This window comes from Takifugu flavidus, chromosome 21 (genome assembly GCF_003711565.1).
Source record: "Takifugu flavidus isolate HTHZ2018 chromosome 21, ASM371156v2, whole genome shotgun sequence".
Lineage (NCBI taxonomy): Eukaryota > Metazoa > Chordata > Actinopteri > Tetraodontiformes > Tetraodontidae > Takifugu > Takifugu flavidus.
In genome coordinates this window covers 6,494,468-6,522,323 of record NC_079540.1, presented here as the reverse complement: position 1 = coordinate 6,522,323, position 27,856 = coordinate 6,494,468, and the positions used below count along the sequence as shown (strand labels likewise).

At 50.7% G+C, this 27,856-nt stretch overlaps 2 protein-coding genes and 1 long non-coding RNA gene across 4 annotated transcripts; 1 reads left to right on the top strand and 2 right to left on the bottom strand.

Moving 5' to 3' along the window:
- Window positions 1–158: 158 nt before the first annotated feature.
- Window positions 159–18,364, bottom strand: dbpa (D site albumin promoter binding protein a). 2 transcript variants are annotated; one of them, XM_057021163.1, is made up of 5 exons: window positions 17,489–18,364; window positions 14,222–14,490; window positions 13,937–14,141; window positions 3,931–4,175; window positions 159–3,205 (listed from the first exon to the last, which is right to left on the bottom strand). In XM_057021163.1, exons 1-5 carry the CDS (start codon window positions 17,682–17,684, stop codon window positions 2,990–2,992), a joined length of 1,131 nt encoding a protein of 376 aa, XP_056877143.1. In that variant the 5' UTR covers window positions 17,685–18,364; the 3' UTR covers window positions 159–2,989. The 2 variants fall into 2 exon arrangements, with proteins under 2 accessions (XP_056877143.1, XP_056877144.1); XM_057021164.1 differs by lacking the exons at window positions 159–3,205; window positions 3,931–4,175 and adding an exon at window positions 9,190–12,111.
- LOC130518527 (uncharacterized) lies at window positions 17,486–19,227 on the top strand. Its single transcript, XR_008948062.1, has 2 exons — window positions 17,486–17,667; window positions 18,360–19,227. It is a non-coding gene; the product is annotated as an uncharacterized LOC130518527 (long non-coding RNA).
- A 1,212-nt stretch (window positions 19,228–20,439) lies between these two features.
- Window positions 20,440–27,728, bottom strand: LOC130518520 (uncharacterized). The gene is given in 4 exon segments (XM_057021154.1): window positions 20,440–25,047; window positions 25,050–25,819; window positions 26,718–26,800; window positions 27,134–27,728. Coding segments are annotated over 2 exon segments (4,032 nt in total). The 5' UTR covers window positions 25,431–25,819; window positions 26,718–26,800; window positions 27,134–27,728; the 3' UTR covers window positions 20,440–21,396.
- Between the last annotated feature and the right edge of the window lie 128 nt (window positions 27,729–27,856).

Here is a 27,856-nt window from a genome sequence, read left to right as displayed (position 1 = left end):
AAAAAAATGTATTTCCATGTGCTAACATGAATAATACCCACACACACACACACACACACACACACACACACACACACACAGAAAATCACTCCTGATGGTCTCACCATGAACTTTTACACACAGAAGAGGGAGCAGACAGACGCACAGCAACCCTCCACTAGTGAGTAAAGAGAAGATTTATTGGTGTTTGTAGGGAAAACTGGACCACATATCCCATCATCCTCGTGGGCAGCACACAACACTGGTGAGACGTCGGGGTAAAGTCCGTCACAACACGGAGGAGTTTGCAGTGAATCCACAAATCAGAGTCCGACACGGCCGCGACGTCGCTGTCACCGTCCGCCACCGTTTCCATGGCAGCGACTGTTGCAACTCTCAACGACACAGTTACATAGAAAAATACTCCAAAAGTTTCTGTGAGGAATCCAAAAATCCCAGGTATCAAAAAGAAAAGGAACACATGGCTTTCTTCTTCCGTCAGCAGATGGAAACATGAGAAGACTTTTCTTCAGGGATTTAAGGTCACACCTTTGTGTCGGTAATCAGATTTACTGATCAGCTCAAACAAAATCAACCAAAAGAAGTCGACGTGGGGGGGGGGGCATGTTCAGGGCTGGAGGACAGCTGAGGGTGCTGGTCGTGTAAGATCGAGTCTTCTTCGTGGGAATCTCTGAAGCTATGAAATGACTCAAATATATAAATATATGAACATTAACCACCACAACAGCGTTTATACTGTAGCAACACGAGCAAATATGGCTGCAGAGCAATTAGCAGTTTAAATAAAGACAGGACGTAAATGAAGCGTTCACTAAACCCCTCTCATAAATATGGCCGCCTGTCCTAGGAGAAGCTAGCGCATTTGCATTAGAAGCCAGGGTTTTAATTAAACAGGTGGTAGTGCGTCAGATGACAGAATCCATCAGTCCATGTTAGCCGCCCTAGCAAGGGATGCTAATGTGAGCGGCTCTATATTTCAGGTGAATGAATTATTTATGTTTAGAGACTTTTTTGTACATTCAACAAACAGGAGTTGAACTTTAGTCCAAATGTGTTTCCTAGCTAGCTGCGACAAGTCTCTAGACACTGTAAAAAAAAAAAAAAAAAGCTGCTAGTTGGCTAAAAGAGATTTTTGAAGGAATAATCGCAAAAGCAGCTGAGTGGGGTTTAGCGAACAATCAGTTGGTCCCAGAGAGCGTTCCAAATAATCTGAGGTACAACAGAATCATAACAATAAATACAAACCCAACAGCTCGGCTTAGCAACGTGCTAAAATAAAAACAGGAACACAACCCACGGTCCCCACAACCCCCCCAAAACCAGATTCTGCAATTCAGTCAAAGACTTTTAATACGTGAGTTTTATTCCTCAGACAAAAACACCTGAGAAAATATAAACAGAAATGATTCGTATGGGTTCCTCTGTAATATCTTCATTTATGTATAGTACAACTATAATCACATAAGTCAAGCATATATCATATACATATATCTAGTGAGAGAATAGTACAGTTGTATGGTACAGTAGCAGTAGGGTGCATTTCTTGTTTCTCATTGGGTAACGTTTGAAGGAGGTATAGACAAGTGTGTCAATCTATATATGATCGTTCAATAATGCAACATAAGAAAGAGAAAATAAATTCAAAAGAAGGAATTGAAGACAAAGAAAGGGTATAGGCAGCTAGTATTTGTGAGTGTGTGTGAGTGTGTGTGTGGGATCAGATCAGCACCATAAAAGTCCATAACAACATCAACAACAACAATAAGGATAGAGGTTAAACCCATGTGTGTGTGTGTGTGTGTGTGTGTGTGTGTGTGTGTGCGCGAACGCTGAAGGTTTCAGTCACAGTTCGACCTTTGACCCGCCGGATTTTCGAGGGGTAGACGGAGAGAGAGAGAGACCGAGCGCCGTGGGCGAGAAAGCAAAAGCCACTTGGCGTGTGTGTCCATGGCTGATTTCTTCTTCTGGTCCTCTCTCTCTCTACGTCACCTTCAAAAACAGCGATTATTTCCCCAAAAAAATATCGGAAATATCGGGAGGTTCATCGGAATCAAATAGAAGGTAACAAATCAGGAGCCTCAATGAGCCCGACAGAGAAATAAAAGACAAAGAAAGTTTAAAACTATACACGTTTCGTAGCCTTCCTCCCGACGCTAACCCCGCGCCAAAAAGCAGTCAGTACTAAGATGCTAGCCTCGTCTTGTCCGTGTGAAATACCTGAATCAACCGTAATACATTCTCAGTTAAGCTTCCACCTCTGACGAATCCACGGAAATTAAAAATAGATCATTTATTGTTTCGCAATAATCATCCGGGAGGAAACGCCCGCGGCGCGGCTAGCGGCCCCTCCCTGCACCTTATAGAAAATATACAAAAGATTATCTCCAAAATCCTCCGGCTGAGTAACTCTGCTAATAGAAAAATATACAATAATCCTATGTAGAAATCTCTTTGCATTGTGGACGTAATCCCGTGCACCCTCTGCTCGCTGCTGGACCGGTGGCGCCTTCTCACCCATTTCAAAAATAGACGTGTTCTTTGTCATATAGATTTATATAAAAACCGCACATCGGACCTCCCGAGGCTAAAAAGCGAGATCTCACTGGCATGATGTGAATTCAACACCCCGTTTGAACTGGCCAAAGGAACTGCCGGGACGCACTACCTGCAAAGAAACGCCGCGCAGCAGCGGCGGCGAGCGCGGTGCCGAGGGCGACCCGAAGCCGCCGCCGCCACCGCCAGTTCTGTGGATCGGACGAAGCAGCAGGGACAAAGAGTCAAACGTGGAAAATAAACGTGCGCTCGTACTTTCCCAGCACATCCAAATCCGCTCAGCGCCGGTGCCGCGCGGCGCCCCCTGCAGGTCTACGTCGGCCTTCCTCCTCGCCGTTTCAAGTAAAGTGCTGCTGTTGTTGGACTTCCTTGTTTCCCATTTTGTTTGGCTGCCCTCCCGGACCTTCCTCCTCCTCCCTCGCCATCTTCCTCCTCCTCACAAGTCCCCGTGTCGACTCTCGTACTTGCTGATGATGTTCCTGCAGCGGCCCAGCTCCTTCCGCATGTCGGCCACCTCCTGGCGAAGGGCGGCGTTCTCCCGTTCCAGGAAGGCGGCCCGCACCGAAATCTGGTTCTCCTTCAGCCGCCGGGCGTCCCGTGAGCGCTTGGCCGCCTCGTTGTTCTTGGCTCGCCGGTTCCAGTACTTCTCATCCTGTTATCAGCGCCGGTGTTTGATGTTGGGGTGTGTGGGGAGGAAAGTGGGGAGGGAAAGACAAAAAGAAGAGAGGAATGAGAAGGGTCAGTGATGCGATGACGAGGGGCGGGATGGCGGGAAGGAAGAAGGGCGGCAAGAGATCAACAGTCAGTAACCGTTTGGGTTCAGTCCTAGACGGACGTTTGCAATTCAAGTTAAACATGAGCGACATTTAGAGCTCCAGAAGCTCTCCTAGAAGCTCCTTTGATGTGATCCTCTGATCCCTTTGAAGAGCTTTGAGGCTCCTGCAGGAGAAGACCTCACCTACCTGTGGAGAAGGTCAGCGGCGAGGTCAAAGCTAGGGGTCGATAAATTTGGTCTGATGTAAAAAATTTGGCCTCCTGCGTCGCTACGAGGAATTAAAGGTTCTAGAGCAGCTCAGACATGAATGGGAGGAGCCCTGGAAACCTCAGAGATCGTTAATGGATTACAGAGGTCTGACTCGGACGGCAGAAGAGAGGAACCGTCTGATCTGAGCCAGGATCTGAGCGCCCGAATCCGTCCGACTAAATGTGAATGAAATCTCAACACATCTGGAGCTCTGAAGGCATCGATCGGACCTCAGAGGAGCGGGCGGCGGCGTCAGCTAACACCGCCAACAACGGCCTAGCAATAGCGTTGCTGGGGCGCACCTGTCACAGGGAAGGAGACAACATCTGGGACAACATCTGTAGATGGAGTACCTTCTGTTCATTGGGGACCAGCATCTTGCGGGCCTTCTTGATCATGGGCTGAGGCTTCAGCTCCTCCTCCGAGAAGCGGTGTCGCCGCGGGTCAAAGGCCTCCTGTCCCGGAACGCTGGACAGCGCCAGGTCTGCCGGGTCGGGGTCAAAGTTCACCATGATGTCGCTGCTGCCGTTAGCACCTGCCGGGGGTCCAGGCGGGCAAGTGGAGGAAGGCGAAGAGTCCTGCGGCACTGCCTGACCACCTGAGGGAGAGAGTGAGTATTTAAAGGTTAGAGGCCTTTTACTGCTTCCTTCCATCTCCTGTCCATGTCCAGGTTCTGGATGAAACTGCAGGATCCAACAGGTGGATCCTGGGCCGTTCCCAGACCACCACGATGGAGGTTTTTGTAGCCTGTGAGCGACACCGAGCGTCTCGATTAACCATTTAGCTTTAGGTTGCAGCCCAGGGGTCGAAGGTCACGCCGAGGGCTCACCCACCAGAGACGGGGGGCAGGGAGGTCATCGCGGCTTCATCAGCTTCAGTAAAATGGATGAAAGAGGGATTTTTAGGTCCAGATAATCTGGACGTCTGCATTTCAAACTTCAGCCTCTCGTCTTCCTCGTCCTGGCAGCCGCCTCAGCTTCATCTCGCTGCACATGTCGTCTGAGCATGTGGCGGCTAAAGCACTGGAATCCTCAGATTAAAATTTGATCCCAGCGAATGTTGGTGCAGCGAAAGACAAACAGGAGGCTCTCGTTTGTGTTTACAGAGTCGTTTCACATCTGCAGAGACTTTTGTGTTTAAAACATCGTCGAGAACTCTCAGCAACTTTAGAAGTTGGTTCTGTCTCCCTTTTTTAGTTGCTGCTGTTCTCCTTTTAATGATGTCTCACCAGATTTTTGTTTTTCTTGATGAGCTGTGCTCAGATTTATGATTGTTTTGGACCAGAAGCACACCGACATAAATGAGAATAAACAGTTTTAATGGCGTTGGCGCTGGTTTAACTGGCTGCAGAGTCACACAAGCAGTTACAGCCCAGTGAGACCCACTAACATGAGGTGAAGGGGAATTAGACCATAAACTATACATGTAATAAATGTTAAAAATTAATGTAAAAATCAGATTTTGTTTTGCTTCATGGTGGCTGCAACGGCGCAATCCCGCCACCAGGTGGCAGTGCGGGACTGGACAGAATCAGCAGGGTCTCTCGATGATCTCTGCAGACTCAGGGGTCAGATCTGCGTTCACCCCTGCGCGGGAATTACGAAAATAAAATCATTCTGCATGAGTGAACGAGGAGAAAGAGAAACATCAGAAAATAAAAGCCCCTAAATCCTGTCAGGTAAGAGATTATGTTGAGGCTTTACCGAGCTTTGGGGATAAATATCAGGGAACAGGCGAACATTGTGGGATCTTGCTCCTGGCTAGTGCTGAGGGAGGGGGTTTACATGGATGTTGAAGTCATCGTTTACCCCCAGCCTGAGATGACAAAGAGCCTATTTTCACATCCCGGAGAGCGCCGATGTAGCAGCAAACTTTCTCTCTACCGAGTTGAGCAGTCACCCAGTACCAATCTGTTGTGGCAGAGACCCTTTTTGGAGCTCTGGGCTCTGAGCCACAAATTAAAAATAACTGCAGAAGCAGAGAGCCAGAGAGAAACAGAAAGATATTCCGATGTGAGACAGCCAAACAGGAAGAGGCGACAGCAGGTAATTTCACTGGAGAACGACGTGAGAGGACAGAAATGATGCTGATTTATTTATTTATATCTAAATCCTGCTGATTAATATCCAGGAGGATTAACGGAAAAAAACCCAACAACTTCATGATCTGTTTCACTGCTCTGGAAACGTCAGTCAAAGCAGCAGGACCACAGCTGATTTACTACCCAGCTGCTGCCGAGAGCTGTCAGTCATCCTATCGTAACGCCACCAATCCTCCACGGGCACCGGGAGGTCCGGCCGATGCTAGGCAACGAGGGGGCGGAGCTTCACAGGGCTCCTGTGTTTCCTCATCCAGCTGACTGGTGGCAGAGGAGCAACGCAGATACGGGAAGATCCGCCACAAAACCTCTTTTTCCTTAACAGTAACTTAGACACAAACACACCATTCTGGGTCAGTCCCAGGACCTGGACCTGGACCTGGACCTTCTGCCCCGAGAGCTGCAGAAAAAGCGGCAGAAAAATGCAGAAATCTGTTCCCAAAGAAAGAGATTTCACTTCAGCAGCAGGACTTCCATCATTCTTTTGTTTCCAGTTACCGTGGATGCTAACAGCAGCTAACAGGTGCGCTGGTTAAGGTGACCCGTGCTTCTGGTGCCAGAAATCACTGAAAACTGGAGGTGGTGTTGGTGTGAGCGACACATGATCCCATTAAACCCACTTTTTTTTCTGAGCGGTATTCATTTTACACGATTTTTAGACGATGCCGCGCCTCGGTGTACAGCAGCGGACCCTATAGCCCCCCTCTTTATCCATCTATACGTCCTGCCGTCCATCTGTCCATCTGATGAACTGCTGGTCTGATCTGATTCTGGCAGCTGGACCAGCTGATCCTGGATAAGCCCGTCCTAATAACCACCATTTTGGGCAAGAAATTGAGAGTGGTCCAAGAACAGGGCTTCAGGGGCTGCTGGGTAAACAGCCACCGGGAGCGGCTTCATTTCCTGTCTGTGAGCAGGAGCCGCTTCTCTTTTCATTAACGTAGCCGTGTCCGTCCGTCTGTGTGTCCGTCCACCGGCAACCCAAACCCAACAATTAACACCTTAACTACAGCTGCCACTCACTTATTCTGCTTATATGAGATCGTTTCTTTTTAAAAATGCTGATTTGGCACCTTTGTTCTTAGCTCCTCCTCTTTTCTTCCTGCTGTCTTACATCTGGAGCTTTACCCCCTTTGTGAGGACAAGTTCTGCACAAACACTGGAGAAATCCAGTGGGGTGGAAGCAAAAGTTCTCCCTTTCAAAATGGCCGCTGCTGCATCGCGCGCCTCGCCACAGGACGTGAATCGTTGCAGCCGTCGAGGACGCGTGATGTTCTCTGTAAAAGTGGGAGAACTCCCCCCAGATGGATTCTGAAGCCCGTTTAAAGGTCCTGCCGCCGTCCAGCTACTGGGTTTAAGGCTGTTAAGAGTGTTTGGGTTCCATTCTCCGTTCAGGCGGTAGGTTCTGAGCTGGGCCGCAGTGGGCACGGACGCCCACAGAGGCCGAAAATAGACCGCTTCAGGTCGAAGAGTCAGGTGAGCAACTCTTCCTCTTGACGTGTGCTTGATCTTCACTTTCACTTGATGCGCCTACGCAGCAAAACGCACAGCTGAGCGCAAATACATCGCTGTGGCCTCCCGGGGGTGGAGTGGGGGTCACTGAAAGGCATTTTGGGAAATGTAGGAAGCTGAAAAGGGAAGTGAAGGTGGGAGAAATAAACAGTGGCGTCATCACCATCGACTGGCTGAAGCGTGGGAGCGATTCAAAACATCGCTTCTTTGATTGCTTGTCATGTTTACATACGTAGGCTAGGTCATAAGCTAACCGTGATGTTTGGACAAGCCCCACCCACCGGCGTTTCAGATTTTGTCTTTGGTGAGAGCGGTTGGCTAAAAGGAGCATGAACATTAGCATTAAAGCCGCACTGTGTCCTGAACAACGAGTACCCAGAGTAGAAAATATCGATGCCTCCACGGGTTTGGACCAGTATCGATAGGATTAAAGTCAGTATTACGCAATCACAGCACCGGTTCCCTGAGCACTAAATCCCCGATAAACAGTCGCTCCAGCTCGCTTCTGTCCGCCGAGCGGACGACGCGAGCCCGACTGTGAGCTCTGCCAGCAGCTGTTTGTCCCAAACCGGAGAAGAGAAACTGGATTGAAAACACAATACACACGTGGAATGTGATATAGGAAATGTGTTACATAAGGAGGGGTCCCCTCCCTCTAATGTAAACACGGCTGTGCATGTCTGCTGCCATCTTTGGCTGCTTCCTTTCTATCTTAAACACATCCACAACTTCCCTCACAAGACAAACCAGCAACTTTTCCTGTGAGAACTTCCCGCCTCGGCCTGTAAAACCAGTTTATCCTCGAAGGTGAAATAGACTTTTAGGTATGAAGCAGATTCTAAGTTATGTGGTCAATAGTGAGCTTTCTGGTGTAAACCAAAACTGGTGGGACAAGAAAATCCCAGACGCAAACCCGTAGTTCCCATTAACTGGGTCTGAAGAAACCAGGACCGCTGGTGGACCAGAGCGAGGAAACAAACGTGAGGACAATCTGGCTCAGCAGAGACGGCCCACAGGGATTCAGACACACCCCGGGGGGGGGGGGGTGAGGAAGACCAAGACAAGCAGAACAGCAGATAGCTGTTAGCTTAGCTGATCCTGACCCCTGACCGGGTGGGTCGGTAGAAACACTACAGGAGCCTTTTCAATGAAACAGGAGCTGAATGAGTCCGTTCCAAATGTCCCCACACCTACGATTGTTTGCAGTTCCTGGAAAGTTCTCAGAAATGTGCTGTGGATTCTCCAGCACAAAGGGGCCCATTGTTGTCCATCCAAAGGTGTATTGGGGGCAGGAGAGGAGAGCGAGGAAGACGCAGATACTCTTTTACCAGCAAAAGGGGTGAAACAGGCTAGGGGGGAACCGAACAGAATCAAAGTTCACTTGAGATCACAGGTCAAACGGGGAGTGGACACACAGGACAGCCTGTATTTAGGACAAAGAGGGGTGGAGACGGTCGGCGAGGTGTTGGTGAGCACACAGAAGAAGATGTGTGATGTGTGAGGAATGTGCGGCTCAGCTGCACACAATCACGTGCTGGTCCAGTAGGCAGAAGGAGCTGGTTTTGGATGGTGGTTGGCAGAAGATGGTGGTCTACGGCGTCAAAGTGGGACGCCCCCGGCTCTTTCTGGGCTCTTTCTGGGCTCCACAAGCACGGGGGGACTCCTGTCTTTTAGGCAACAATCGGTGCTGTAGTTTGAATTCAGTCTGGAGTCGGTCTGTGATGCGTCGAGGCTGAGAACAATCGCAGTCTGTCCTGTCCTGGACGGATCCTGGACGGTGTCATGGGGGTTCCTCCACCGTGTCATGTGACGAGGGAGGGAGGACGCGACCGCCGCGTCCTCGCCATGGTGACATAACCTCAGCCAGTGTGTTGACATTAAGAACACGACTCCCGGGTGGGGCACCTGGACTCGATTGTTTCTGGTGTTTATGCATCCACCCGTGATGGTGCACGTGGCTCACAGTGCATGTGCAGAGTCCACGCCTGCCGGGGTGTGTACACTGTGTGTGTGTGTGTGTGTGTGTGTGTGTGTGTGTGTGTGTGTGTGTGTGTGTGTGTGTGTGTGTGTGTGTGAAAACCAGATGTTCGGGAAGATGAAAATAATGTAAGTGATCATGTGACCCAAAATATTTCATAAATTAAAGCTAGGACGGCGCTAGCTTATAGCAGGAGAGCAGGCGCCCCCACGGCCACGATCATGTGATGCATTCGTAGATTATTGCAGCTGCTAATTAGATAATTGTAGCGAATGATTTATTTACTCGTGATCTGGTCGTCATAGCGACGCAGTAAACCCGCCGTGGTATCGCCGCCACTCAAACGCTGATGAGGAACAGGGAGATGGCTAAGGCTTTAGCACCACTTACACAGAGTCAACACCAGTTCTCAGGGCTTCGACCCCTCCACGCTGACGAGCAATCGGCAGATTAGCTGTTGTCATGGCGACGCAGAGATTTGTTTTATCTACTCTAATAAGAACTGCGTCGACTCTAAACCCCCGTAAACAGCCGTGGACTAAGATAACGAGAGGGAGCACATTTTTTAACAGACACTTCGGGAGGTGAGCATGTAGGGATTTGATCCGTCGGGTCACATGACAATCAGGTGGACAGACAGGAAGTGGGCGAGACCGTCTAAAAATAGCTTCCTGTGAAGAGCCGATGCACTTTGCTGCGGGGTTAAAGGACATCAACGTGCTGCTGCTGCGCACCGCTTTCAACTACAAAGGCCACCACCAATGAAAGTGAAGTTAAAAGGTCATGTGACCGGATGAAGGCCTCAAATCTTTGCGTTTCGGTTGATTTTGCGTGTGCACCACCTCTGTGGGGTGCTCGGGGGTTGCAGCGGCCAAAGCCGTCTTTGCCAGGGGTGTCGAGAGGGTCCTCCTCTCCTCCGGTTCCTACCGATGTGTCCAGCTGTGCCAACAGGAAGCGGTCGGTAAACCAGGAATAATTCCCAACCTGGTGGTTCTACAGGTGTCCGAGTTCTGACGGAAGCAGATTTTCCTCTTTCTTCCCACCGTTTGACCTCACCTGACTCTTCCTGTCCAAGGAACTCACAGCTGGATGATCTGTGATCAGGTTCAGAAGCAGGAAACATCGACTTTGGGTCGATGGCAACGGTGCAGACGCATGAAATCCCCATTTGCAGGATTTTCTGAACTCACCAGTTGGTGCCAGTTTTATTCGGACTGGAAGCAGATAAGTCATTGTTCTCCACTTCCTGCTCCATCTGTTCTGCTCTCTGTTCCTCCGACTGAACCTACATAACTGGGATTCTTATTTTCGCCCTGGTCTCTCCCTGAACATGGGGTTTCTGGTCGCGAGGCTTGTTAAACACGTGTTTGTCTTGGTGGTCGGGAGCGTTTCCTGGTGGCTCACGTCCCTGTTTTAGTGCGTAAACGGGCCAATCTCTGTTTGACGAGGGCACAATGTGACTGGTGGATGTTCTGAGATCATAAATATTTGACAGCAGCTCTGTCAAATATCGCAGCACGTGCACGGCTCTGCTCTGAAACGCACTCAGAATTCTCTTTAATCGCTCTGCTTCTTCTGCTCCGTCCTCGGTGTTTATTCTCTCTGTAATCTTCACGGCTTCCTCTCTCTCTCCCTGTGTCTCTGACTCTCTCTGCAGCGGCACGTGACGCCGCCGCCGCACATGGCCGAGCGTGTGAGGGCGCGAGGGAGAGGGGGGGGTGGCGAGCAAGCTTTGAAAACATGCAAAGCGCACACTCTTGAGTGGCTCTGCCCCTGCAGCTCTGCTCTCTGTGTGCTGTTGCAGAGTGCAGAGTCAGAGTCTCGTTTAACCCTTCAGCAGCTGAAACCTCGGCGCTGCTGCACGCTGACGCTTCCTGCCCTCCAAATCTTTCAAAAAATAAACAAGGAAAAACAACAAACAGAATTTTCTGTCAGCTCACATTTAAAATGTGACACTTAGCTGCATTTGCTAACGTGCTGCGATCCAGCAGGTATTTTTATCACGCCCGGGTATCGAGCGATAACGCTACCTAGCATGATTTGACCCCTCCCCCCACCGCTGTGATTGCCTGTGCAAACATCATAACACTTTCTTTTCCTTTGTCGGGGAGACGAGCGCGTCATTTATGGCATCCAATAATCGGCTCAAACGATCGGAACACCTGAACGTACGTGAACAGATAAGAACAGGAGGGGAAAAGATTTAACCCCGCCCACTCTTGGAACCAATGCTGAAGCTGTAAAGGACGCCACCACGAAGGCCGAGGCAGGAAAGTCTCTCTTTCTCCTACGGGAGCCAAACTAAGAGGAATCCCGCCCGTAAATGAGCGTTCATTTATTTATTTGGTGGTTTCTAAACGAATGATCAGTGCAGACCCTCGCTGAGAGACCCTCGCTGAGAGCCGGCAGGAGGTCCCTCATTAGACCGGCCTCTCCGAACGCTGGATTTAACTTCTGCAATGATGAATGATTGCTTTCGTTCTAACAGCTGAAGTTCCAAATCAGCAGAAGTCCGCTACTTTCTCCTTAAATAGAGTTTATTCTGGATATTTGTGTCCATATCAACCATTTGACCACTGAAACGTCGCCGTCTTCGGCCTCCATTAACACTTATCAACCTTTTACACTGCTGCTTTGTTGGTTTTTATCTGAACTTCCCTCCGGAGCTTCACCACTTCTGCTTTTGGCTGCTTCACGTGTCTGAGATTAAAACCGCGACTGCAATTCCAACACAGGCTGATAACATCTGGACGGTCCTTCGCATCCAGGATCTGTTTGGACGTCTACTGGAAGCTGTTCTGATCTGCTCAGGTTCATATTTGTAAGAGCGCTGATAAAAGCAGATGCTTCCTTCCGCACAGGTCATTGGGTCCGTGCTTCCTCCAGCCTGCAGATGCTGCTGGGACTCCCTGGTCTGAACGCCTGCTCCTGATTGGGCGAAGTGACCTGGAAATGTTTAAGCAGCCTTTAACCGCAGGTGAAAGGAGCCAAACGTGAGCAGTCAAAATGAGATAATAAAGTTGCTTTTGTCCGTGTGGGCGTGGGCGCTGCTCAGCAGCACCATTGGTGACTGTCGAGCAAAAATGCAGATGTCAACGTGAGCGATTCTTGAAGCAAATGTGCTGCTGAAAGTCTCAGCAGACAGAACCAGCTTCTCAAATGACACAAATTAGCCTCGCTGCTCTTTTACTATTAGCTCATCAGGAAATGGACCTCCTGCCCCCGTCTGTGACACAGCGTCGACAAACTTGATATTTCAAGTTAAAAACGCACTTAAAAAGGCTAAACGTGACATGAGCGTGCTGACAGAGGTGAGGCTGCCCTCTGGTGGCCGGCTGCAGTGGGGCTGCTTGATATGTCGGACACCTTGGAGTCTCTCGTTGTTCATCGTCATTTGTTTTTGTCTGCGTAACAACAAGGGGACGTGGTGACTGGGCGCACGAGGAGCCATCGGCTGGATTCGGTGTCACCTTTGAGGTTTCCTACTCTGGAGGAAGTGGCCACAGCAGCCTCAAATTTTGTTTCCGAGCATAAATAATGTGAATTCATTAATATCAGACCAAATGTGCATGCGGAAGAGATGATTATAGCCCAATTATTCTCTCTCTCGCTCTCTTTCTCTCCCTCTGTCTCTCTCCGTGTCTCTCCCTCACCACCCCCTCTCTCCCTCTGTCCTAACACTTTAGCTCCCCAACGACCTGAGGGATTTCTGCCTGGATGCATCATGCTCAACCCAGTCACGTGTTTATAATTCAGAATAAAGACACACACACACACACACACACACACACATATTCACATTAAAACCCGGCTGTGTGAAAAAGCTGAAATAAAGAGGATGCTCTCATATGCATGTTCAAAGTTCAGCCAACAGCACAAACGTGTGCACGTGAAGGCATGCGCGCCAGCACACACAGAGGCACTCAGGCAGACATGAACACACACACACACACACATACACACACACAGCCTGGCAGCAGCATCCAGCGCTCCTCTCTCCCGCTTCAGTCTCAATCTGTCACAGATTTCAGATTTTATTATTTCATCTTCAAACTTTAACAAATATCCCTTTTGCTGTTTTTTTTACCAGCCATCTTTTTGACGGAGTCGCCTGCCTGACGCTGGGCTGCGATCTGACAACCGAAACACCAACTTTTCCATCATTAACCTGAACCTGGCACCAGTTTTGGGTCGGCGACTGCTGCAACCGTTGCCGCCTGCTCTGTAAGCAGCGACACATCCGACTGTCGGCCGCTGCTCCGGCCGCCACCGGGAGCTCCGCAAGCCTCCGCCATCCAGAAATCAGCATGAAATCAGCTGTGATGATTCGTTCAAGGGCTCGCGGGACGAAAGAGGAAAAGAGGGCCGTCTGCTGGGGAAGGACGGGCTTTTGGGTTTCAGTTGTCAGACTTCTGAAATCTCGGGGAGAAAAAAAATGGGATGACGGACAGGAAAACTCTCCTCTTCTGCCAGTTCTGCTTCCCATCAAAGGCAGCAGAGAGAGGAAACCATGAATTATGAATCGGCGATGAAAACGGGCCGGAGGAGCTAATCAGAGATGCGGTTAGAGGACACCTCGCCGGAGGTTAAACACGTCCCTTGCTAAGACCACGTCGGTGCAACTTCACGTGTGTGTGAGCGTGCGTGTAGCTTCACAATTGTTACATGGAGAGACGGACGATGTTTGTGGTTCAGGTGTGTTTCCAGGCAAACGCACCTGAGCTCGCTCACTCACTCACTCACTCACTCACTCACTCACTCACTCACTCACCGTGAAGACACTCCGGGCCTCCCATCATGCCTTGCTGCTGCTGCTGCTGGGGCGGCGGAGGTGGTGGTTGCGGCTGGACGGTCTCCAGTCCCAGCAGTGAGGAAGAGGAGGACGAGGAGGACATGGAAGAGGATGAGGAAGAGCAGGGTGGCGGGGAGGTTGGAGGGCACTGGGAGCTCTGGTTTGGCACCGCTGACTGGGAACTCTGGGTGAGGAGAGAGGAACAGACAAACTTCAGTACTGGAGCAGAACTGGATTGTTTACTGGGATTTAGTGGAGACTAACCTGAGATGGGATCTGGGCACTGGTGGAACTGGGCCCGTTGCTGTGCATCCCCATCCCGTTCTCCGTCAGAAACTCCTCCAGGTCCATGTACTGAAGCTGGAACAAGCCCCCATCACACGGCAGGGTCCTCTCCCACAGCATGGGGCCCAGGAAAGCCGACTGGGAGTTGGACCGTAGCGTGCTGGAGCCCAGACCTCCCCCGATGCCGGCCGGCCCCCCAGGGTTGACGCCCACGGAGTCTTCGTCAGAGTCGGCGGGCTTGTCTTTGTCTGGAGGAGGAGAGGAGATCATTTCAAGCATCAAGCAGATGCTTTCGCTCAGCTCCTTCTTTAGTTTACGATGTTTAAGGGCTCGTTTTTAGTTCTTGGGTGTCACAACAACCAGGTGAGATGCAGCTTTGCAACAGGAAGTCTGGAGTTGAAAGCTGCATGGCCAACATCCCGACAGATCGGCCAGCGAGCAGCTGAAGGTTGAGTTTCAGTTAAAACGCTTCTATAAATAAAGCTGACTTGACCGACCTCTCACGGAGGGAAACAGCATCAAAATTCCAGAACCAGAATAAAACCCAAATCGAGAATCTTTGTTTAGCCTCTTTGTTCTTCTGATGAAAGGATTCGGATGAATTATGCCATGCTGCAAAGTGCATATTCAATAAATGGCTGAATAATAAAAACTAATAATAAAATAGTAATAAAAAGCAGATTTAAATGAGCTGAGAGAGACTATTGAGGAGGAGACGGCGCTCCGGAGGCGGAGGAGGGCTGGAAAATTCAATCTGAAGGGATTAAAAGACATAAAGACAATTATAACAAGATTATCACATGATGACAAAGATGGACAGAGTCGCCACCATCCTCCGCCTCCTGTTTCTAAGGGGCACTCATTCTACTGCAGACCAGTTGGCATCATTTAAACTCATCACCATCAGATCAGGATGTGACCACCAGACACTAAAAGCCATTTAAAATCGGACTCATTCAACCCATAGTTCTCATATTTATGGGAATTATGGGATAGAACAGAGTCACAGATGAAGCCCTAAAGAACTGTCCCACCACTGTCCCATGTCCCGGAGGTCCCACAGGGCCCCTGCTGTGGTCTCCTGGACGTGAGAGGTCAGGCTTGTTTAGATCATCTCCAATCATCCAAAACAATCCTAGATAAAACCAAAGAAACTCAGATCTGCCTTTTGGGATCTGGTGCCAGTCACACAGCTGAATTCAGCCTGCGGGACCTCATGGCTAGCAAGGGTCACATTAGCATGATAGCATGCGATCACGACTTGGGTGATTTGGGTTGCTGCCTTTTAAAGGAATCGATGCTAAAACAGTCAGTCGAGCACATAAACACAGGTGCTGTGAAGTATCCAGGATTTCAAGGTTGATCCGGCTTCGTTAATAGCTCATAAAGCCCAAATATCTCATCAGAATGTGTCTATAAACCAAGATAAACAGGCTCAACACATTCAGTTCGTCATTACTGAACTGATATCCTGGCATTCCTGATGGCTTCACAGCTGTCATTGGAGTTCATATTTAATCTACTGATCACTTGTCTTTTCTGGATTTCTAATGATGGTGAGTGATTCTAAGTCGTCACCATCCGTATGATGAAAACTCACTTGCTTCCTACTACTGGAAGGGAAATCCCTGCAAGAGCAGCAGGAGTGGATGGTAGCAAAAGTGAGAGATGAAGAGTGAACACTGTACAAGCCTGAGAAAATGTAAATCAGCTGAGGGACCGAGGAGGAGAGGAGGAGAGAAACGAGTGCGAGGAAAGACGGGGGTGATGGATGGAGTGGGCGGTTATGAAGGCGTCAAACAAAAAAAACATCAGAGGGAAAAGCAAGAGCGAAACTGCTCGTGAAGGGAAACGGCAACGGAAAAAAAGCCCCATCACATGTGAAACGTGATTTTTCTTCACACCCCTGAACGCATCAGCCATCATTAGAGCGCTCTGGGCTGTATGAACGCTGACAATGAGGACACAGCCGAGGCCGCTGAGCTGCTTTCTCTCTCTGTGAATCTGTGAAGAGCCTGTCAGCTGTGCTCACCATCATCCCCTCCTCCTCCACCTCCTCATGCAAAAAAAGAAGAGCCAGTAACAGCCGCCAGAGGTCGCAAAACAGCACCGTTTCCACCTTCGCACATTTATCTACACTTGTGAGGGCTGACTCGTGACAACGTGACCTCACAGTGGATGTGAGATGTTAGTGTTTTAACAGGGGTGGGTGTGTGTGTGTGTGTGTGTGTGTGTGTGTGTGTGTGTGGTGTGTGTGTGTGTGTGTGTGTGTGTGTGTGTGAGTGACAGCAGCTGATTTAGGAATTATGGCATCAGGAGAGGAAGAAGAAGCAGCCTGGTTAATATTTGTCATGACAGCTGGCAGATGGGAAACAGTTCAGTCAGTAGAATCTGAGTAGAATCTACTCCAGAGTGTGTTTGTGGTTTTTTTTAACCCTCCTTCTCCTCCTCCGCTCAGCTACGGTAATAATTTCGCCACCAAACGCCGACATGCAAATGGGAACCTTCTAATAAAGCTATAGCACTGTGTGTGTGTGTGTGTGTGTGTGTGTGTGTGTGTGTGTGTGTGTGTGTTTAGATAAGCCATTCCTCTGTCTTTCACAATCACACCTTCCCACTCAGTCACATGCATACACACACACACACACACACACGCATTAATAATCACCGTGATACAACTGATATTAAAGCAAAATACTGTTATTTCTACAGAAAATAATTTATATTTATTAATCATTAGAATGTGATGTCTCCCCGGATGACAGCCTGTCTAATTAAGCCCCTCCCCTAAAGCTGGTTGGTGTTCCCACTGACACCACCGTGCACACTGGGAACTTTGGTCACCATGTTGGACCGCGACGTGGAAATGCGGCTTTGACTGTCCGACCCATGACCTGGGACAGAATGTGGACCAACACACACTGGCTTCATTTCTGGGTTCTTTTAACATGTGATGACACAAACAGAGCTGAAAGTTCATGTTCGACTGGTAAATTTGGTTCCTATACCAATACAAACCAGGAACCATGCAAACCACCACCATAGCATCATGCTAATCCCTGTTGTCAATTTTTATGTTGCACCAATAATCACAACAAATGAAGCCAAACGTTCTTCTCAACTGAATTGTATTTTGGTTTTGTGCATCTCCTCCCCCATTGGAGCCGATCTATGTACTGTCCCTTTAAGAACTTGCAGAAGCCCAGGGCCGTTCTCACGCGCGCACGTGCACATACACGCACTCACCTTTCATCTCGCAGCAGTCCTTGATGCCTCGTTGGTCGGCTTTGATTGGCAGCTGTAGCAGTGACTTCAGGTTGGTCATGGACGTCAGGTGACCGCCTTGAGCCCCAACTCCAGCCGGATTGCTGGCTCCAAAGTGGGGGCTGGTGGCCCCTGCAGGGAGATCCGGCGGCAAGAGTTGGGTGAGAGGCCTTGACATAACTTCTAGGCAAAAGGAGGAGGAGGGGGAGGCGAGGGGGGAGGCGGCGAGAACCTGCAGACTGTTAAAAGTTCAAGATCGCAATAATCCAATTAGAGGTTGGAATTGACAGGCGCGGCGTCAACACCCGAAAACAGAGGACGGATGGGCAGGTGACGCGTGCGTGCGTGCGTGCGCTCCCGATTTTCACCTGATGGCTCGGTTTTGTCCGCCAAAGAACGTGAGGAAAGGAAGAGAGAGCAGACTTATCTCCAGAATGGCACCATGTTCCCGAGCTTAATTCATCCTCCGGAAACAACCGCTGACGGACAGGCGAGCAAGACGGTCCTCGCTTGGGTCCCGGTCCGGTCCGGTAGTTTTATTCCGGAGAGTAGAAAGGTTAAACATAAAGTGAAAGCAGATGAAAATGTGGATGTCTGTCGTCCCATGCAGGGGAGGGAAAGGATTAGACCCAGGAGAGTCCAGTCGAGGCGAAGAAGAAGAAATATGAGCGAAAAAGGGTCGATGGAGAAAATAAAGAGAAAAATAATTATAATGATAATATCCGGTGTGGGAGTCGGATAGATGGAACTGATGGCTCTTATTTTCCCCCTCGCTCTCCCTCCCTCTCTCTCACACACACTTCTCTCTTTTTTTGTCGTTCTGTGTCTCTCTCTCCCTCTCTCTCTCTGTCAGTCAGCTGGAACCAACACGGGCTGCTCCTGTGACGTCACCGCTCACGGGGGAAAGGCGCTTGGGGGCGTCGATCGTTTGCATACTCAGGCCACGCCCCCGCCCCAGCACGCGTGACATCCTTCTCTACTCCATCGCTTGTACTGCGTTCATGGTCCGTGAGAAAGCTGGGAAAAGAGAACACTCTTCCTTAGATTTGCCGAACCTTAAGCAAATACAGTAATAAAATTAATATCAGGGATTTATCGAGTCCCTATGTTGAAGCCACTTTTCTCTGATGACATAAGCATTTTTTTGTTTAATATATTTGTAAGGAAATAAACGCAGTAATTAAGCTATAGGTTTATTTATAAGTAATACAGTTTAAAAATTAGCGAAAATCATTTCTCTATCTTTATTTTACACATCAGTATGTTTTGTGGTCATAGCAAATAGTCTGTGGTTACCGAGCTCGATTTGTATATCTGTTTTCCTCTACGGGCGAACGCAACATGCTTTAGTATCCAAAGACCACGCCTCCCTCAGTGCTAATCCAATGGTTGAAAGCGGCCGAGGGTTTAACGGGTTAAGCCACGCCCTCACAGTCTTATCTTCTTCCTGGATTGATCTCAAGACGCCACGCCCCTTCTTCTCTCACGCTGTCATTGAAGAGTCAAAACAACAGTGACGACCGCTGTCACAGAGCAAAGCTTAAGTGACGCGTGCGCACCTGAGGTGCCCGTCGACCCCCCCACCTCTGTCTCATCTTAAAAATATGGTTAAGTGTAACATTTAAACCTATACCTATCAAATTGCTTCTAAATCAGATGAAGAGGTTACCCTCTTTCATTTAATCCAATAAAATCGGCCTCGAGCTGTATGTTTTCTTCCATGTTCCGTGTCCCTGTCTGCCTCTCGCGCTCAGCGTCGACTCAGCACATGGCCCCGGCACGCGCACACTGTTGTCTGTCGGCGTCTTTACCCAGCGGTGATTGGTTCAAACTAGGTCGCTCGCTGCCTCGTTCCGCTCCTGATTGGCTGAAACTAGGACGCAGTCTCCGCCCACAGAGCTCCCCATGCCATGGCCGCGTGACAGGCTGGCTCTGGGTGGTGTTTGTGATTGTGAGGATTAACGTCCGAAGGGTTCAGGAAAAGATTTATTCGGCAGAAAAGCAGCGACTGAAGCGGAGAACAAATATGAAATATGCCTGAATCAAAAGTAAAATAATGAGCCGAAACACATTCAGGGGGAAAAAAGAGACTATTCCTGTTCTGAGAAGTCAGAACAAGGACATTTTTTGAGGTGTGGAAATACAAGAAAAACACTGTAATTGTTCCTTAATCTCTGATCTAATATAACTTCCAACTCTCAGCAACTAAAAACACATCAAACCCAAACCAATGATGACACTGACCGATGACAAAATGTTGAAAAGGCTTCTGAAGATGTAAGGTGACTTATACATGTAAACACATTCAATGACATGTTAGATGAACTGGTTAGACTGACTATACTGGGACAGAGAGAATAAAATGGCTGTGCTGGCACACAGAAGTGAACTGACTGTGTTTTTCATCGTCCTTAGATATTATTAGATATCCTTAGATATAGATATTATTTCCATGCAATAAAATAAGGTTTCAATCACATCGACCTGTGATTGTGGAATTTAAGCAAACCACAAAACAAAATACGTCTTTCCTGTGTTTTGTGGATGGGATGCAGAAGCTGCGATAGGGACTAAAGTTCCTGGAGGGAGAGTCTGGCCGAAAAAATGATCACACACGATCTCTCTCTTTATCAACCACACACGCACGAACCTTCAGTTACTCCAGACAAATTACGAAGTGTTTAAATGGCTCCATCTGGTGGCCAGTTTCCAGTAATGCAGCAGCGTTGCTTTAAACTTTTAAAATGATGTGTAAAATATTGAAACGCAAATATTTAATAAATGATGTCCATTGGGAAAACTCCCTGTCCACTATGCTCATTCTCCTAACAACCGTGCAACATTTCTTATATATCATCTTAAATAATTACTCTTGCATGCCGTTTTAGTTTATATAACCATAAAAATGGTTTAAATCAAAGAGGGACATTAAATATTTAATACTTTTTTATTTGAGGGTTTTCAACAACGCACTTTTAGGCAAAGAAGAGGATAGTAATTTAGTAATAATATTACATGTTTTAGTTTTACAGAGAAAAAAAAAACACATCTGGACAGAACCTAATAATGATCTATGTGTTTACATGTATTTCATACAAAAACTGGGCATAACTGTGGCATAAAGGGAGCAGGTAAAAGGAGGTACAGTGTGTGTGGGGGGTATCACATCAATACATATACTCATCCCACGGTTGTACAAAGGCAGACCCCACTTTGCCCCCTCCCACCCATACAATACCAACGATGATTAAAAAAAAGATACTTGGAGTAAAAAATAAAACGGAAAAAAATATATAAAATATAATACGAATTGTACAGCACACTTGCTTATTTTCCTTTTCAAATCCTGTCTCCTGCACGTCTGCAGATCTTTTTAACTAAAGTAGTGTACATTAAACACGTGACAACACTTCTCCTTTGTGGGGTTTTTCCCCGTCTGCCTCAAACATCAGCCTTTTGGAACCAGCAGGTTCTCCCACTGTTTAGAATTTTATTAGATTTGATGGGGAGGGCAGACAGACGTCATCTAATTGGTTTGATTTTTTTTTAAAAAGTGATCATTCTCCACATAAACACACACAGAAAGCCAGAGACGAAGACTATGTGCTTTAAATGTGATTAAAACTGTTGTGATTAAAACCAACGGATGTCAGACAGGTTCTAAAACATGGGACAGTGGTTCTGATTCTGAGACTTTTGAAGTCCGCTCCACCACCTCTGGAAGTCGGAGCTGGGGTGGAGCTCCGGGTTTATTACAGTAGTAACACTAACCCCCCCCCCCCCCCCCCCCGGTTCCCATCTGTTAAAAAACTGGCTAGCTCTGTTTGCTGCTCATTGTTAAAAAAAATAACATAAAAATCTAGTCTAGAAAACGTAGGGTGGTTCTGTTTTTACTGGCTGTAGTCAGTCAGAACTGTTGATCTCTCTGGCTGGACCAGAACCGGGACCGCTAGTTGGACCGGAGAATGGCCGCTTTCCAAACGCGCCGGCTTCATCAGTTCCCAGTGCTGGTCCATGCCGTTAGCTGCCATCCCCCGACAGGAGAACCTGTGGCGGGCCAGAAGCCCGGGGTTCCAGAATCGGTGTCTGCATCTGCAGCACTGGAACCGTTTCAGGTGCTGGCCCCTGTGTCTCAGGGCCCTGTGCAACGAGCCGCTGCGCTTCCCGCAGACCTGGCACCGCAGGCGGGCGCGGCGACCCGAGTTCCTCGGCGGGTGTCTGACGGCGTAGTGCACCAGGAGGGAACCGTGCTTGGCGTAGGTGGCGCTGGGACAGACGGGACAGAGGAAGCGCTTGATGGGGATGTCCATGGAGGTGAGGCCCACCACCCGCACCGCCCCCCCGCACCACGACTTGACTTTTATCACGTCGCTCTTCATCTTGAGCTGGGCCAGCATCTTCTTCTTGTTGAGCTGCGCCTGCAGCTTGCCCCTCCTCCTCTTCAGCATCAGCAGCTTCCTGCGCGTCTCCTTACTGAGCGGGACGCCCACCAGCTTCCCGTCCCTCATGATGCTGTGGATCACCAGCCGCCTTTTTTTCTTCCTCGGCTTTTTTGCGTTTCCGTGGCGCTTCTGGAACGTTTTGGAGCGGTAGTAAAAAGGGTGCTGCTGCTGCTGCTGCTGCTGCTGCTGCTGCTGCTGCTGCCCGTCGGCACCGTGAGGAACATGGGAGGAACCAGCGAAGGCGGAACCTGACCCGGAGTCATAAAAGAGCGGCGGGTACGCGGCGGGCTGGGGCTGGGTCACGCGCTGGCCGCTGCGGTCGATGCCGTGCTGGGACAACTTGTGGCGCACTAAGCTGTTGGAGTAGGCGAAGGCTTTGCCGCACACTTCACAGCGAAAGGACTTCCCCAGCCCGACCCGGCCGCCGTGTACAGTCTGCTGGTGCGCCGTCAGGTCGAAATAGTGGCGGAACGACTTCCAGCACACGGTGCAGGTGTAGAGCCTCTGTGAGGGCGTGCCGTGGATCGGAGATTTCTCGCCTTGGGAGCAGGACGAGAAGAAGTCGGAGTTGGCCGCGTTGGTCACCTGACTGACGGCGGCGGCGCCGCCTTTGACTCTCCTACCCTGGTTGTCGATCTCGCCCCTCCGGTGGAGTTTCCCGTGTCTCACCAGGCTCTGAGCGTAGGCGAACATCTTCCCGCACAGGTTGCATTTGTAGTTCTTCTGCCCAGAATGCACCGTCAGGTGTTTGGTGAGGTGAAAAGGCTCCCGGAACAGTTTGCCGCAGACCTCGCAGGCGTGAGACTTCTCCCCCGTGTGGACGCGGTTGTGTCTCCTCAGGGTCTCGGCCCTCCTGAAACGTTTGCCGCAGATCTGGCAGCAGTAGGGGCGCTCGGAGCCGTCGCCCGGAGGAGCCGGGCTCCGCCTCCTCCTGACGATGCTGTTGGGGTCCCTCTTCTCTCGGGGCTTCCTCGGCCTCCTGGGCTTGACGTGGGGCTGGCCGGGGTGGGTGAGCGGGATGGTGGAGCCGTTGAGGCCGGAGGTCGAAGAAGGACCGTCTATGTTAAACCCCAACCCCCCCAACAGGCCTCCGATGATGTCCCTCCTCTCTCCTTCCCGACCTTCTGTGTTGATGTCACAGGAAGCCGCCGCCGCCGCCGCGATGGCCGACATGGCGCTGCTGGTGACCTCATCCTCCGAATCATCCAATAGGGAGGAGAGCGGGAGGTGGGGCTGCGGCGGCGGCTGGTGGTGATGATGCTGCGGCTGCTGCTGCTGCTGCGGTAGCGGCTGCTGGCTCTGCGGGTGGGGGTGGAGGGTGGGGGCTAAAGGGGCTTTGCGGAGAGTTTGGCTGCCCATGTCACTGGCGAGCGTGCTCACCGAGTACAGTGATGAAGACTGCCGTCTGTAGTCGTCCACGCCCCCGCCGCCGTAGGACGACTGGCTCTGGTAGCGGCTTCTGGAATAATCTGTTGCATATTTGTCGTTGGCCAGCGAGGCCCCGTTGTTGGAAATGGCTACTCTGTCTCTCCCACCTCCCATCTTACCGCTGCCGGGGCTGGAAGAGCTGCTCCTCCCGCTCAGGGTTTTGTTTTTGGAACTCCGGGGGGGTTTTCCACACGCACCTGAGGCAGCGTGGTTGAGGAGGGAGGTGCTCTCCCGGAAGCAGCGCCCGCAGGCGGGGCAGCGGAAGGGCTTCTCGTCGTGGATCTTCTCGTGTCTCGTCAGAGATTCCCGACGATTGAAGGACTTTTGGCAGATGTTGCAGACAAACGGTCGGTTCTCTGAATGGGTCACGCTGTGCTGGATCAGGTGACCCCGCTTTTTAAACCTCTTCCCACACTCGCCGCAGCAGAATATCCGCTCGGGGCTGGGGGACTCACAGTTGGACTTCCTGCTTTGGCTTTCGGGCGTCAGGCCGTGGCTGCGGAGATGCCTCCGGAGGCTGGAGAGGTGGGTGAAGGTCTTCCCACACTCGCCGCAGTGGTACAAGGGTTCTGGCTCAGGCTGGCTGGCCACGCTGCTGCCACGCGTTTCCTGGGATTTGGACAACTGTGGGTTACCGTTGGCGATGAGCACGGAGGTGGGGTTGGCCGGAGGGGCCGACGAAGAGGAGGAGACGGTGGAGGAGGACTGCTGCGACGACGGCGAGAGGAGGGAGGAATGCTGCGGCTCGCTTCCAATGCTGCTGATCCCGGACGCGGCCCCCACCAGGCCCGTGGAGGAGCTCTGGCTGTGCCCGTTGGAGCTGCTGCTGCTGCTGCTGCTGCTGCTGCTGTTGTTGTCCACCTTCCGCTGCGGCAGGTAGCCCGCCATCGCCTTCTTCCTCCTGCTGCCTCCGGCGGACGACGAAGACGAGGCGCTGTCCCCCGCCTTCCCCGCGTCGTCCTTGGAGAGGGACAGGTGGAGGGGCAGGGGGAGGGGGAGGCCGGCCTCTTGTTGCATCAGTGAAGCGATTTGGTTGGAGGAGAGGACTGGAATGCTTTGGAAATCAAAGCCACCCAGAGGGGCGGGCTGGGGTGCCGGGTGGAGAGGGTGCGGGTGGTGCGTGTGACTGTGAGGGTGAGATAAGGCGTGAGGGGTGAGCTGCTGCTGCTGCTGCTGAGGCTGGGGGGCTGTGTGGCTGTGAGACGAGTGCAGAGATGGGGCGGGGGCCAGCGTGGCGTTGGAGTCGCTGGTGCTCTGGCTCAGGCCCAGACCCAGGTGATTATGGGTTCCCTGCTGGACGAGGAACTGCTCCAGGCTGCTGTTGGTGGGGACGCCAGAGAGGAAGTACTGGTTGGCCGCAAGCATACAGCTGAACTGCTGGTGGAGGCTGCGAGGGTCCGACTGGCCCACTAAGGGGACGGTAGTGCTGCCAGAGGGGTTATTGGAGGCCGAAGAAGAGGTGGAGGGAGACGCTGAGGAGGAGCAGGGGCCAGGGGTCGCCTGGGGGACAGAGAGGCCCGGGTGCAGTGGGGGAGGTGGTGGCGCCGGCGTGACGACTCCACCAATGACGCCCGTGCTTCCTCCGCCGCTGCTCCCACCAAAGTCAAATCGTCCCATCCCGGAATGGAGCTGCTCCTGAGCCAAGGCAGCCTCAGCCGGGTGGAACGGCCGCGCAGGAACTGGGGATATCCAGAGGAGCTCCCGCTGCCGCTCCCGCTGCTGCTGATCTTACTGGACTTCCTGGAGCTGTGGGACGAGGAGGACGACTGACTCTGATGGCTGATGGAAGGCGCGCTCATTTTGGCAAACAGGGAGGAGTCGGCGAAAGCATTACTCCGAGAACTCTGAAGCGATCCCAGTCCCAGCCCGGACAGGAGGCTTCCCGAGGTGTCAGCGGAGGGCTGATGCTGCTGTTGGAGCTGCTGCTGATGCTGCAGCTGGACCTGCTGCTGGTGGCTCAGCTGCCGTTCTAATCCAAGGCCTTTGAACTGGTGGGCTTGGTGTCCACTAAGCATCTCTAAAATGTCCATGGGGTACTTGCTGAACTGGAACATCTCCCAATCCAGCTATGGCTAAGCCTAAAGGTGCTGGAAAACAGCAGTGAGCCCTTGTCACACGGACAGACTGTGACTTCAGTCCTGGTGCGAGTGCTGAGGTATCCTGGTGTTCTTCCCACCCAAACAAGTCACAATAATCCCCCAAAAGCTTCTGTCCAATTGATACTCTGGAGCCTCTAAGTGCTTCAGTGGTGCGTTACAAAAAGTCCATAAATAGGTAAATAAACTAAACAATACTATAAAAAGCAGTCTTTAGTGTTCCATAACAGCAGGCCGACTCTTCAGATCAGCTCAGCGGGTCCCACGAGGAGGAGTTTGTTACTTCAGTGGAGGAGGAACCATCGCTTCACGAGCCCTCCGTCCCTCCGTGAAGATCTTCAGACGGCCTAACGGGTCAGGAGAAACAACGAATGAGTGATTCAAGCGCAAATCTTACAAACAAGATGACGGTCCCCCTAAAACAGATGATAGCGCCAAGCGTGACACGGCTGAGAAGGACACATTTAATCCGGACAGTAATTATGCCGCCAGACAGATTTGTAGCATGAACCTTTGTTTATTACACTGTAAAAAATGCCAGTGAAGAGGCAGTTATCAGAGTAATGCCAATCAAAGGAAGAAAGCTCAGCTTCTGCAGGACGCCACTGCTCATCACTCATCACACACCAATTAAAAACGCGGGAGGTTTGAAGACTGACACTGTCAATTCTCCTCACCAATTGATTAAAATCCTCCAGGTAGGAGATGCATTTGGTGAAATAGAGGAGGGTGGAATTGATGAAGCTAACTTACAATCAATAACACATCGTTTGCATTTATCATCACCTTAACGGTATAAAAGTTCTGTTCTGGTTAAAAAAAAGACTCCATTCAAGTCCAACTTTGAGATATATTGTGAATCAAACAAAGAGAAAAAACACGCAAAAGATACACAGGAAGAACAAAACCCACTTGTTACTTGATTGTTTGAAGGATTCACTGATTTTATTTGTTGTTTATGGGAATCAGAAAGCAAAGAAGCTCGAATAAAATAAAGGCTGTAAACAAGCAACGATGCTATCTGATTGATGACATTGAACCGAAATAAATCAACTTTCAAACTGATGCACATGGGGAAACATTGGTCCAAACTTAATAAAAGAGTTCAAATCCTCCCTTTTCCCATATTTCAGACCAATGCTTGAACTTTCCCTGGAGTTCTAGTTGGAAGGGACGCAGCTCATTAAGCTAACAGAACTTTTTTTACCGTTTGCAGGAGTCCGACTGTGTTTTGTTCCTTCTTACCGGCAGATTCGCGGATCCTGACGGGGCTGGTTGTCCGCTGCGGATGGTTGGCTTCCTCCGCCGACAAACCTCCGGTCGACAGCCTGAAAGATGCAGCGATGACCGCACAGGTTAGACGGATACTAATGAGTGTCGCTGCCCACTGTTAGCATCCATAATCACCCTGGCAGCGACGGGAACTGCCCAAATTCCCAACCTACCAGCGCAAACTGGCATTTTCCCCACACGTCCCGCCAGACACTCTCGGACAAACAACTTAAAAACGCGGCCAACTGTGTTAAAACCCCACAATTGTCCGCAAACACGCTCCTCAATGCGCATAGCAACCTAGCTGAGCTGCTAGCCTCGCCTAGCTTGCCAGCTAACGCATTAGCCGCTGTAGCCCTGCTGGGGGCGGCTTTTGTTTTTGTTTTTACCTGCTAGCGTTCTTCCACTGGCTGCGGGGGGAAAGCCCAGAAACATCGGGGCTAGCGGGCATAAACATGGAGCAGGGAGCGCACCGCAGAAGCAGGGTCCCTGGTGCCTGTCAGCGGGGCCTTATTCTTCACCCATGGAAAAACACCGTGAAAGGCCCGACTCCCCATCGGCCCAGGGGCTGCTTTTCACTCGCTAACAAAAACTGTTTCCGCTGTCCTGAGCTCTTATGTCCATTGTCTGGCGCCGGTGTCCGGCCGCTCCGACGGTTCCCGGGTCCTCCCCGCTCGAATGGCGCCTTTGTTCCGCGTCTGTGCCTATTTCTCCCCTCTTTTCTCCACAGTTGGCCGTTTTCCGCCCTTGTCGGTAGTCGGTGCCCCCCGTCGGTAGACGACGGCTCCTCCGCTGCTGCTCGGGTTAAAATGGTCGTTTCCTGTCTGCATAATGGTTCCGGGTAGAACCAGGCGCGGGTCGGTGGGTCCGGCCGCCGATCCTCCGCTCACGCCGACTGCGCGTGTGAAATCCGCTGTCTAACCGACATGCTGCTCGTGGATGGGGAGACAGCGTGCGCGCGGACACGCGCACACGCCTTTTGCACGCCTAAAGGATCCTGACATCGCGCCACAGTGAGACGGGCGTGCGCGTCTGTTTTCACAGCAAGCGTGTGAAATGTTAATTAGTCAATTAAGGATCATTAAGGCGCATGCTGCATAAACTGCCCCGTG